Source organism: Scophthalmus maximus, chromosome 10, assembly GCF_022379125.1.
Source record: "Scophthalmus maximus strain ysfricsl-2021 chromosome 10, ASM2237912v1, whole genome shotgun sequence".
In the NCBI taxonomy this organism is placed as follows: Eukaryota; Metazoa; Chordata; class Actinopteri; order Pleuronectiformes; family Scophthalmidae; genus Scophthalmus; species Scophthalmus maximus.
The window spans coordinates 11,872,399-11,883,642 of NC_061524.1; the positions used below are offsets into that span (position 1 = coordinate 11,872,399).

At 45.5% G+C, this 11,244-nt stretch overlaps 2 protein-coding genes across 8 annotated transcripts; one reads left to right on the forward strand and one right to left on the reverse strand.

The window, feature by feature from the left end:
• Nucleotides 1-14: 14 nt before the first annotated feature.
• On the reverse strand, nucleotides 15-1,994 carry mrps6 (mitochondrial ribosomal protein S6). 2 transcript variants are annotated; one of them, XR_004784674.2, is made up of 2 exons: nucleotides 1,423-1,994; nucleotides 15-135 (listed from the first exon to the last, which is right to left on the reverse strand). XR_004784674.2 is itself a non-coding variant. In XM_035606199.2 (2 exons), exon 1 carries the CDS (start codon nucleotides 1,849-1,851, stop codon nucleotides 1,516-1,518), a length of 336 nt encoding a protein of 111 aa, XP_035462092.1. In that variant the 5' UTR covers nucleotides 1,852-1,994; the 3' UTR covers nucleotides 15-135; nucleotides 1,510-1,515. The 2 variants fall into 2 exon arrangements, 1 of the variants encoding a protein (XP_035462092.1); XM_035606199.2 differs by having other exon boundaries at nucleotides 1,510-1,994.
• Nucleotides 1,995-2,183: 189 nt separating this feature from the next.
• Nucleotides 2,184-9,768, forward strand: nolc1 (nucleolar and coiled-body phosphoprotein 1). Of its 6 annotated transcripts, none has more exons than XM_047335017.1 (15): nucleotides 2,184-2,607; nucleotides 2,941-2,996; nucleotides 3,485-3,648; nucleotides 3,761-3,775; nucleotides 3,812-3,879; nucleotides 3,973-4,105; nucleotides 4,193-4,320; nucleotides 4,445-4,538; nucleotides 4,860-4,985; nucleotides 5,064-5,138; nucleotides 5,233-5,604; nucleotides 5,833-7,542; nucleotides 7,742-7,869; nucleotides 8,483-8,566; nucleotides 8,667-9,768. In XM_047335017.1, the coding sequence occupies exons 1-15, from the start codon at nucleotides 2,497-2,499 to the stop codon at nucleotides 8,823-8,825; spliced, it is 3,423 nt and encodes a 1,140-aa protein (XP_047190973.1). In that variant the 5' UTR covers nucleotides 2,184-2,496; the 3' UTR covers nucleotides 8,826-9,768. The 6 variants fall into 6 exon arrangements, with proteins under 6 accessions (XP_047190973.1, XP_047190974.1, XP_035462082.2 ...); XM_047335018.1 differs by having other exon boundaries at nucleotides 3,764-3,775; XM_035606189.2 differs by having other exon boundaries at nucleotides 3,761-3,879.
• Nucleotides 9,769-11,244: the final 1,476 nt, after the last annotated feature.

Sequence of the window (11,244 nt, forward strand, 5' to 3'; positions counted from 1 at the left end):
AAAACGTGAGCAGCTATGATAGAAAAAAAGTAGTTTTATTCTGTCATGACATCCAAAAGCAGGTGATCGATTGTGGAAAAGGTCAAGGGTGGAAGCATCACACTGTAAATCTTCTGGATATGAGCTGTGAAAAACCTGTAAAACAAAAGGGAACAACAGTCAAATAGGGTTAAGTTACTGCAGAGTCAGCACAGGATGAGCTCCATAAACACAATGAAGTCTATGACTGCATTTTAGAGCTGATAAGGATGATACCAATATCAATATTTGGGAGTCATTAGAAAACCTATACTGGTGTATCAGCTGCATCAACATCCACTAAAGTTTTTTGTTAAAGAATTGTGACAAAGATATGTAATGAGCATTACATTTAAAAACTAGAAAAACTGTTGGTGCTCCCTGGTGGACAAAAAAATGTAACGTAATGTATATAGTAGTTTTGAGTGTTGTTGTTTTTTTTTTAAATATCTGAGATAAACCATATAAGACAATATCTGCCATGCCAACATATTAGTCTGTCTCTGCCTCATTTGCCACATTAATATACATAATGGCACGGAACGGACAAAAAACATGTACATTTCCAGCACTGGTGGTGCAGTTAGGATGCAAAATAGTCAACAAAATTGATATGCAAGCTCCTGGATTTCTATGAACAATTATTCATCTGTGTTAACAACGAGGAGGCCACCACCTAATGGCTTCTTACAAAAGTCATGGAGCATGATGTATTTACACATGCACTTTACTTATTGCTTCTTAAAGGCACCTGTGAACATGGCCAATATTTCATCCTTCACACCCTATCCATGACGACTTTCACTTACAAGAACAGAACACCATAGTAAATGACAAGGTACGGTGTTTTCTAATCAGTCTAATAATCTAATATAATACCAGTCTGTCAGCCGTTACCAATATTGATGCACATTTTTTGCAGTGGCTACAGCTTTTCAAAACTTCACATTAAAGAGTAATTAACTTGTCATTTTACAACACAGGAATCACTTTAGTAGTTTTGGACATCACTTCTCTTGGTTGTTGCATCTTACCCATTACCGAGCAGTAAGATCAAATCCACATATCGGTTAGTTAATAGAAATCATATGACAGTTTTGCAGCCTAATATAATGCAAAATGGATCTATGACGCTGCCAATTTGAAATTAAATATAATTTCAGGCAGGCGTTTAGGTCCTTGCCATTGATTTTTTCTCCTTGAGCTGAATTGTATCCATCATGAGCTGGTTAATACACAGACAGAAAATTCATGAACCCTAATCTACTCTTTGTTCTTTAGCAATTTATGCATGTGAACAGCAAAAACTTAGATTTAACGGGGACACAAATACAATGAGATTGTTTAAGAAGAAAAAAATGATTTCGTGCCATGGATTAAATTACATGGTGTGAATGAAACCACCTGTCCTGCTCATACAGCAGCTGTGGGATCCGTGTATCAGATGCATGGTATTGATGCACTTTATTATCCACCTCTGCCATTCCTTACACTCAGTCACTGTGCGGAGCCGCAGCAGTTGGTGCTGCTGGGAGCCTGGGCGTCCTTCTTCAGCACCGTGGGCCTCACCACGTCCACGTCGCGGTGCAGGTGGTTCAGAAAGCCCGGCAGGATTTCGGGGGATGAGTAGAAATCGAGCAGAAAGTAAGCCCCTCGGCTGTGCCTCTCGTTGTGCTTGGTTATCTTGTAGGGCAGCAGCTTCTCTCCCAAGTTCTCCAGGTCCCTCACCACGGCGCCCCGCTCCATCAGAGTCTCCACTGTCCGCCGGAGAGCAGCCGCCGTCTCCGGCCGCTGCATCGCCTTCAGGATCAGCGCCAGCTCGTAACGAGGCATGGCGTCAAGAGAAGCAGTCCTCGAATCACAGTCGTTAGTTCCGGCTCTGGGTCAGTGTGTTCCCCTCTCTCCAAAGACGACCATGTTATGACACGAGGGACAGCGAAGGTCTTTGGTGATGACGTGCAAAGCATGCGCCTGTATTGACAGCAACATGGCTAAAAGGAGTATACACCCGAAGAAAATATGAAAATGAAGAAGAACGTTGTATAGTATGTGTGGTGCTAAAACAACAACACTATCTTGGTAGTTTCTGTGATCACTGGTTTAATAAGGCAAATTATTTCCACTTGAAAGCGTAATTTATAAACATTAAAGGAAAGTGAGCTAGCAAAGGAGGTCTCACTCTAGCTCGATTTCCAGATGCACCTAACAGAAATATTTTTTGTTAATGCAGAGCTAAACTTTTAAAAATGCGTATTATTATATTTGTCATCATATGGCTGTTTGGTGATATTTATTTATTACACACAATTATTTAGCAATCGACTGCGGATTAAATTAACCTTTGAATTCTGTCAAAAAATGTGCCAGACTTTTTTTTTCCAACGGAGTTATCCGTCTAATGTCCGGGAAGTGTGCTGACGTCGTCATTACGCGCCAGGTTCCGGCCAGTTCCTTCCTTCCTGAAGGAGCGTGGTGAAGATGGCGGAGAAGAGCTCGGTGCCGAGTGATCTTTACAAATGCGTGTATTCATTCCTGCGGGACAACAAGTTCACCAAGGCGGCGCAGCAGTTTCTGAAGCAGACCGAAGTGGTGAGCGGCCCCCGTCGTGTGCTTCACGGCCGCCTGGCCGCGCTGTCTGGAGGAGAAGTTGTCCGTACATGTAGCACGAGGGGACAACCTGCAGCGACGTGTAGGGAGCGTGCGGCCGCACGAGTCCCCACGTGTAGGGGCTCAGGCGCGACTTAGTTGTGCGTCCGCTGCCTGCTCTTTATTATCTAAACGTTATAAATCGCGTCAGATCAATTTCATCGTGAAGACGAGTTATTCGTGCTCTGAGAAAACAGAGTTTTGACTGCACAACATGTACACATTGTACAGACTGTACAAACTCACGGTGACTGGTTCAATGTGCTTCCTCCGCAGACTCCTCAAGATGAAAATGAAGAAAACCTCGTCAACATCTTCAACTTTTGGGTGAAGTGAGTCACTTGTTGTGTTTTTACGCCAACCTCTCCCGTTTGTTAAGTTCAAAACGTTATCGATTAATCAGGAAAATATGTGGCCAAGTGGCCGTTGTCGGTAGTTCCCTTCCCTGATCGAAAGTCATCTAGGTCCATTTTCTTGAGGGAACGCATAAAAAAAAGTATGATCTTTCTACATTAGGACAATGAAACTAAATTATAGTCGATATCCCCTGAAAAAACTCAACAGCTGCCTGTTTCGCTCCTGTTTCCGTTATGCCTTGTTATTTTAATCATGCGCTTTTGTGTTTTGCTCTGTTAAGCACATTGCACATTGTTTAGACAAGTGCTTGTATTTTCTTTATATAAATAAACACAATGACCATAGCTACTGTCCCACTCTCAGCTTCAGGAGAGAACTAGTATTATAAGACCAAGAAATGACGAATGAATTGTATATTAGGATTTGGATTTTTCATTTTTAATATCACTGTGGCTCTTTCTAGGTCCCCCGAGGCCAAGAAACGGAAAGCGCCTCATACCAAGGCTGAAGCTACCAAAGGCCCATCAGCCAAGAAAGCAAAGACCACCACAGAGAGCTCCAGCAGCGAGGAGTCGAGCAGCGAGGATGAAAAAGCTGCTGCAAAACCGACTAAAACGGCCCCTCCAGGTAATGTCGACGTATTTGACCCAGAGAACCAGTCTGGTTGATTCTGTCTGAAATGTGCCATTCAGAAAACTGTCCACAGCATCATCAGATTCCATTTCTCTGTTTATTTTAGCAGCCAAGGTGGTCCCTGCTAAAGCAGCAGCAGCAGCAGCAGCAGCAGCTGCTGCTAAAGCTGCATCCAGCAGCAGTGAAGACTCCAGTGACTCTGATGAGGAGAAGGCTCCGGCTAAGGTAGGAGAAAAAAACATTCAAATTAAAGGTCCATCCCACACCTGGCCATTGCTGCTATATTTAAACCATCAAAAATGTTGTTTCTGCTTGCAGACTCCTGTAAAGCAGACTCCTGTGAAGCAGGCTGCTGCTGCTGCTACTCCAGGCAGCACAAGGAAGAAAGACAGCAGCTCCAGCAGTGAAGAATCTGACTCTGAGGATGAGCAGCCGACTAAAGCTGCACCAAGTGAGTTTATTGCCAGATGTTACTAACACTGTTTTGCAACTTTGAATGTGTGTTATCTAATTTACCTCATTTAACTCTGAACTATAGAACCCAAGCCTGGTGCAGCAGTCAAACCATCCAAACCAGCTGTTCCTGCTAAAGGTGCCGGTCAGAAAAAGCAGGAGAGCAGTAGTGAGGACAGTTCCTCAGATTCTGAAGATGAAGCACCAGCTAAGGTATGCTTAAGAATGTGGCTATATCTTAATAGTATTACATGGTGTTGATTGTGTCTAATTCAGAGTGACTGACTTACAGATGTGTCCAGCAAACTTTAACTGTTTACGTCACATGTCCTGATAGGCTCCAGCCAAGGCCCCAGTAAAGGCAGCAGCAGAATCAAGCAGTGAAGACTCCTCTGAAGACGAGGCTCCTCCCAGCAAAAAACCCAAAGCAGGTGTGTTTTATTTGTAGGGCAACAATTTAGTCATCTTTTTCCTCATCCTGAAACTAGTCCTGGCTTTTTTGTTTTTTTATTCAGCCAAAAAATAAGCCTGATACTTCTTATTGACACATCCTAGTCCCTCCTCGCAAACACCCAACCCTATTTCCATCCTCCATGGCCCTGTATGTCCACCAAGTGTCTCTTATTCAAAGACAAAATTCATGTCTAGAACTGCTCACCTGCTCCAGTCTGTAATGATATTAAGTGACAATATTGTTCGATTGCACTGCACTGTCCTATCATGGTGCTGATCGACCTCCTCTGTCCTGTTAGGAGCATACAGTGCTGTCCCACCTCCTGCCTCAGTCCAGAAAGCGCCAGCTGCACCAGCAGCCAAAAAGGCGAAGGACAGCGACTCCTCAGACAGCAGTGATGAGGAAGAAGTGAAGAAAGTGGCTGGTAAGAGACGCCCACCTTTCTCAGCTTGAACTGTCAATGTTTTTGATGCTGCGTCTAACATCACTGTAATCCTCACAGCGAAACCTGCACCAGTAAAGACCACTGCTGCGAAACCTGCTGCAAAAAAGAAGGAATCCAGCTCTGAGAGCTCAGGTAACGATTGGGATTTTAGATGGTCACTTTTTACTCAGTCTGACCTGATGCCGAATACGTCAAACATTCTCCTTCATTCAAATGTTTTTTGTAGATTCAAGCTCAGATGAGGAGGAGGCAAAGAAGACCCCAGCCAAAGTCACCCCAGCTAAGGCAGCCCCAGTCAAACCTGCCCCAGCCAAAGCTGCACCTGCTAAAAAAGAAGACTCCGACTCCGACTCATCGAGCTCAGAGGATGAAGAGGAGTCGAAGAAACCTGCAGCAAAGTCGACCCCTGCGAAGGCGGCTGCAGCTAAACCTGCCGCAGCTAAACCTGCCGCAGCTAAAGCCACACCTGCTAAAAAAGACGAATCCTCCTCGGAAGATTCTAGTTCAGAGGAGGAGACAACAACAGCAAAGAAGCCCGCAGCTAAACCCGCACCTGCCAAGACGACCCCAGCTAAAAAAGATGAATCGTCAAGCTCAGGTAAGAGATGCCAAAAATCATTTGATCTCAATGTTTCTTCTTAAGAAAGATACATTTACTGTAATGTCTCATTGTTCCCTTAATTTTATAAATCACCCATGTCCATTTTCCTAGAATTCATTTATTTATGATACAAATATAATTTTCTATTTCCACCTTTGCTTTGTTACATACACTAATGTTTATCTGGAAAATGTTCATATTGTTTTTCTTTTATCTGGGATTCAGATAGCAGCTCTGAAGATGAGGCTCCCTCAAAACCTGCCACTAAATCTGTCACCCCACTGAAACCTGCTGCTGCCTCCAAACCCGCAGCCAAGAAGGCAGAGAGCAGCTCTGATTCAGAGGACTCCTCTGAGGATGAGGAAGTACCAGCTAAAGCTAAGCCTGCAGCAACCAAACCTGCCACTCCAGCTTCAAAGCCTGCCACCCCTGCAGCTAAGCCTGCTGCTGCAGCCGCAGAGAGCAGCTCTGACTCCGACTCCTCTGAGGATGAGGAAGAACCAGCTAAGGCCAAGCCAGCAACAACTAAACCTGCTACTCCTGCCTCAAAGCCTGCTACTCCTGCAGTGAAGGCTACTGCTGCAGCAGAGAGCAGTTCTGACTCTGACTCCTCTGATGATGAGGAAGAACCAGCTAAGGCCAAGCCAGCGACAGCTAAACCTGCTACCCCAGCCTCAAAGCCTGCTACTCCTGCGGCAAAGCCTGCTGCAGCAGAGAGCAGTTCTGACTCCGACTCCTCTGAGGATGAGGAAGAACCAGCGAAGCCCAAGCCAGTTGCAGCAGCTAAACCGGCTACCCCAGCCTCAAAGCCTGCCACTCCTGCAGCAAAGCCTACTGCCGCAGCAGAGAGCAGCTCAGACTCTGACTCCTCTTCTGAGGATGAAGAACCAGTCAAGTCTAAACCTGCAGCAGCTAAACCAGCTACCCCAGCCTCAAAGCCTGCTACTCCTGCAGCAAAGCCTGCTGCCGCAGCAGAGAGCAGCTCAGACTCTGACTCCTCTTCTGAGGATGAAGAACCAGTCAAGTCTAAACCTGCAGCAGCTAAACCAGCTACCCCAGCCTCAAAGCCTGCTACTCCTGCAGCAAAGCCTGCTGCTGCAGCAGAGAGCAGCTCAGACTCTGACTCCTCTTCTGAGGATGAAGAACCAGTCAAGTCTAAACCTGCAGCAGCTAAACCAGCTACCCCAGCCTCAAAGCCTGCTACCCCTGCGGCAAAGACTGCTGCAGCAGAGAGCAGTTCTGACTCTGACTCGTCTGAGGATGAGGAAGAACCAGCAAAGGCCAAGCCAGTTGCAGCAGCTAAACCTGCTACCCCAACCTCAAAGCCTGCCACTCCTGCAGCTAAACCTGCTGCTGCAGCAGAGAGCAGCTCAGACTCTGACAGTGACAGCTCAGACTCTGACAACGCGGCCAGCAAAACTGCAGTCAAGAAGCAAGCTCCCGCAAAAGCAGTGACCAAGAAACCCGCTGCTGCTGCTGCAAAGGCCCCTGCAGATTCCAGTGACGACAGCTCCAGTGATGAGGAGGAGCCCAAGAAGCCAGCACCACCGGCACCCAAGGCAACAGCCACCAAGGCAGCAGCGACTCCAACAAAAAAAGCGGAGGAAAGCAGCTCTGACTCCTCAGATTCTGAGACAGAGACTAAGTCCACCCCTGCTAAGCCCGCTGTCACCAACGGCAAGGCAGCGACACCCAAGACGGCCAGTGCAGCCAAGGCCCCAGCAAAGCCCAAGGAGTCCTCATCCAGTGACAGTAGCTCTGAGGAGGAGGAAGAGGCAAAGGTGAAGGTAAAAAAACCTGCTACACCTGCTGCAACCCCAAAGACGACTCCAGCAGCTAAACCTAAAGAGAGCAGCAGCTCTTCCGACAGTTCATCAGAGGAGGAGGAAGCTCCGCGCAAAGCAGCCACAGCGCCCAGCACCCCCGCAACCAATGGTACGTCTCAAATGCTGAACATGATGTAGCCATTTAACAGGGAAATTAAATGTGTATGATTATATGTATTGGCAGGCGGCACACTCCAACAGTCTTTACAAGAAAGGTCACACTTAACGCCCTTTACCTCGCCTTAATAGGCCTGTTATAATTTCATGCACATTAGATTTATGGAACACTTTTTTACTGGTTCCTACAGGTACCAATGTAAAGAGAAAAAAGGATGAGGAATCCTCAGAAAGTGAGGAGGAAGACACTGAGGTCACAACACCAAAAAACAAGAAGGCAACAACCACGCCTCAGACGTTCCCTAAAGCCAATAAGAAGGTAAGACCTGCTGGAGACTGGAACCTCGTCTCAGGCTCTTCACAGCTGAGAGTTCAGAACGAGGTCTGAACCAAGCTTCATGTCTTTGTTGAGTTGTAAACATTTGATCTGGTAAGTCTTGTTTTCACATTGCATTTAGGGAACGCACAAAAAAAAAGTATATGATATATACACACGCCCTCATCATCACATACGTGGGCGGCGTCTAGCTATACTTGACATTGTTCGGTTTATAGATGCATCTGTCGTCGGCATGTTGTCAATTCGGCGGGTAGTAGTCTTTGGGTTTTAATTGGGGAAATTAAGGAACCGGTTAATTTCATTGCCAGTGTATTTTTATATTGATATTGTAACTCAACCGCAGTTCAAAGGGGCCAATTGAACGTCCTCGCATTTCGTTCAACGAACCCCCCCCCCCCCCCAAGTGGTCCATTTCATTTCTTTTTATTCTTTAACGCTGTCCCAACTTCCTGCAATTGGTCCGAAAGCCCAACTATCCAAAAAAAACTGCAAACATAGCTAACCATAGTTCAGTTTGATCCAGCTGGATACAAGTGATTGTTTTCCTGACGGAAAAAGAGATTAAAAATTGTGGAACCAACTTGTCTTTCAGTCGTCCAACATACCTTTCCGTAGAATAGTGGAGGAGAAGGTTGAAGTGGACCCCCGTCTTGCAGACAACTCCTTTGATGCTAAGGTGAGTTCAGTTAAGAGTTCTCACATAGGCATTTCTTAATATCGCTATGATGACTGAATAAGTTACCATTGCGCTCATTTTGTGTTGTCGGGATTTCCAGTATGGAGCCAGGGGGGACTGGGGCGAGAAAGCCAACGATGTGCTCCGGTTCACAAAAGGCAAGTCCTTCCGCCACGAGAAGACAAAGAAGAAGAGGGGAAGCTACCGGGGCGGAGCCATCTCCACCACAATCAACTCCATTAAGTTTGACAGTGACTGACCGCCTTCTCTCCCTGGTTCCTCGCACCTGAACTCTACTACACCCGAGTGATCAAGACTTATCCATCGTCTGCCTCCTCCCACTGTATCCTCTGTCACCACCACCCAGCAGCAGCAGCACACTGATGGGGGGACGTGAACCTGTAGAGCTGTGCTGGTTGGCTAATAGTTCAGTGAGCTGCTCTAAGTTTGTAATGGAGACCTTTAGTTTGACCTCTGTGGCAGCAAGAGAGGGACAGACCGGTTGACATCTACGTGACATTATTCCACTTATAGCCACTAGGTGGCTGCCACTAGGCGGCTGCAGGCCGCCTGTTCATGGTTAAAAAGCCAACATGCGTTTGTTGGGCCCCCATTTTCTAGTTTTGACTTTTGTTTTCCCTGTATGTTATTCTCAAATGACAAATGTCTCTTCATTTTTCTTTGGTAACATAATTGTTTTTCATTTATTCATCTATTAATGACAGTCAGCCATCCCATTGGGTTCTCTTATTATGTTTAAAAAGGCTGACATTGATTTTAATGGATTCTCAAGGGTTCTTTGATTGTTTGTTGCTTTTTTTTATGTGGCCACATCTAAATGGAGTGGGGGGGGGGGTGTCTCCTTGGGCTTTTTCTCTTAACATTACATAAAAACATTTCCCGAGTCGAACTGAGTTTTATACTGTATTTATTATGTTTTATTCCAATTTGACCTTTAGGACCTCGGATGTTTTACTTTCCGCGCCGCTTTCAAGCCATTTTGCTTTGAAATGATTGTTGATTCTGATGTTAAGATGCCCCCTGTCAACCCCTCATTATTCTGTTAATCAGTGGTAATGAATGAATTATTCACTAACTTCAGAGAGCCATGATTGTTTCCATTATTGGAATTTACTCTATCAACTTTTAGTTTTTTTAATTACCCATTCTTGTAGCTGTGATTAAAGACCTAACGGATGAAACGTTGGTGTCATGGTTTCTGTAGACTTTTATAGTATTGACCCTGACAGAAAAATACTACCTCACCAAGACCACTAGATGGCAGTGACATGAAGTGTCACCATTTTACTTGGGTCGAGTCCAGGTCTTAGTCTGTCCATCCCAGTTCTTTTTTTCTTTTCTTTTTTACAGAACATTGATACACTCAATGGATGTTCTGTTTAACTCTAAACAAAGGAGAAGCAAACATGGGAGTGGTAACAGCAGAGCACAGGACAGGCTGATGTGCCCTGACAGGCTGGACACTACAATCACCTAATATCCAAGCCGAAGTAGAGATGACCTTAATTAATTATGACATCACCAGGGTTGCTTTTCTCAGTCTTTAGAAAACCACAGAAGTCGTTTCACAGCTGTTGCCACACAAATAGTTTAGTAGATACTTTATTTATCCCGAGGGAAATTCAAATAAACTGGTACTCATGTGGAAGTCAAAATGGGGGGATTCCCCCTTTTAAAATCACCCCTTTATTCAATAGATCTCAAGTTCCCCATTTGTTTTCACCTTTTACGTTCTCGTTTGGCCTCATTCCTCTTTAAACCAATTTCACTTCCCTGTTTCATATTTGACATTCAAAGGGGGTTGACGGGGTTTGGTTCTCACCAAACCCCGTCAGTCTGACCAGGTTCGCCTCAGGGCCACGGAGTCCTGGACGTCTCTCTGTGCTGCACAGCCGTGGTACTTTGAAATAACTTTAGCAGCTCCTGTCTCCCCCTGCTCCTCTGCAACAAAGAGATAGGTGGTTCCTCACAGTGACAGTTTTTCCAGTTCGTTGGCTCTTTCTCAGACTCCTGAAATTCCCTTTTAAACAGGCCTGGGTGGACTAACATTTACCATCACTCCACGTCCATGAGTTAATGATTCTTGTATGAACTCATACTACACGACATGTGGTTTGATGAAGCGGCACACTCGCTGCATTCAGGGTGAGGGAAAACCCTTTGGTTCCTGTGCACACCTGAAAAACAACACATGCACTGTCTGAACTGCTCAGGTCCGTGCACACTGGACGTGTACATTTGTGTGCTCACACATTAAGATGTGTTGACTTAAGGGAGGGAGGTCTGCAGTCTCCTCCCAAGTCTGACAACAGTTAACCACTGAGCATAGCTCCAGTGCTCAACAAGCATGGATGTGTGACAGTGCGTGCAGTGCCTGCTGGGGGTTTGCATCGCTGAGGGGGTGGGGGTGTACTGTACAGTAGAACTGTTAAAGGGGAACTTTACAGTGCAGACTTGATGCGTCCTGAGGCCATGCTGCTGGGTACACTGCTCTAGTCCACACCATCACTATGAGCCACACGGGCCTTCAATGAGCTTTTGAAAGCTAAGCTGATAAAAGCCTTAACTGATGAGACATTAAATATTAAAAATTTTGACATTGAGAGATATAAGTTGCTATTTAAATCAATGTTACAACAAAATTCCTTTTATAGCAT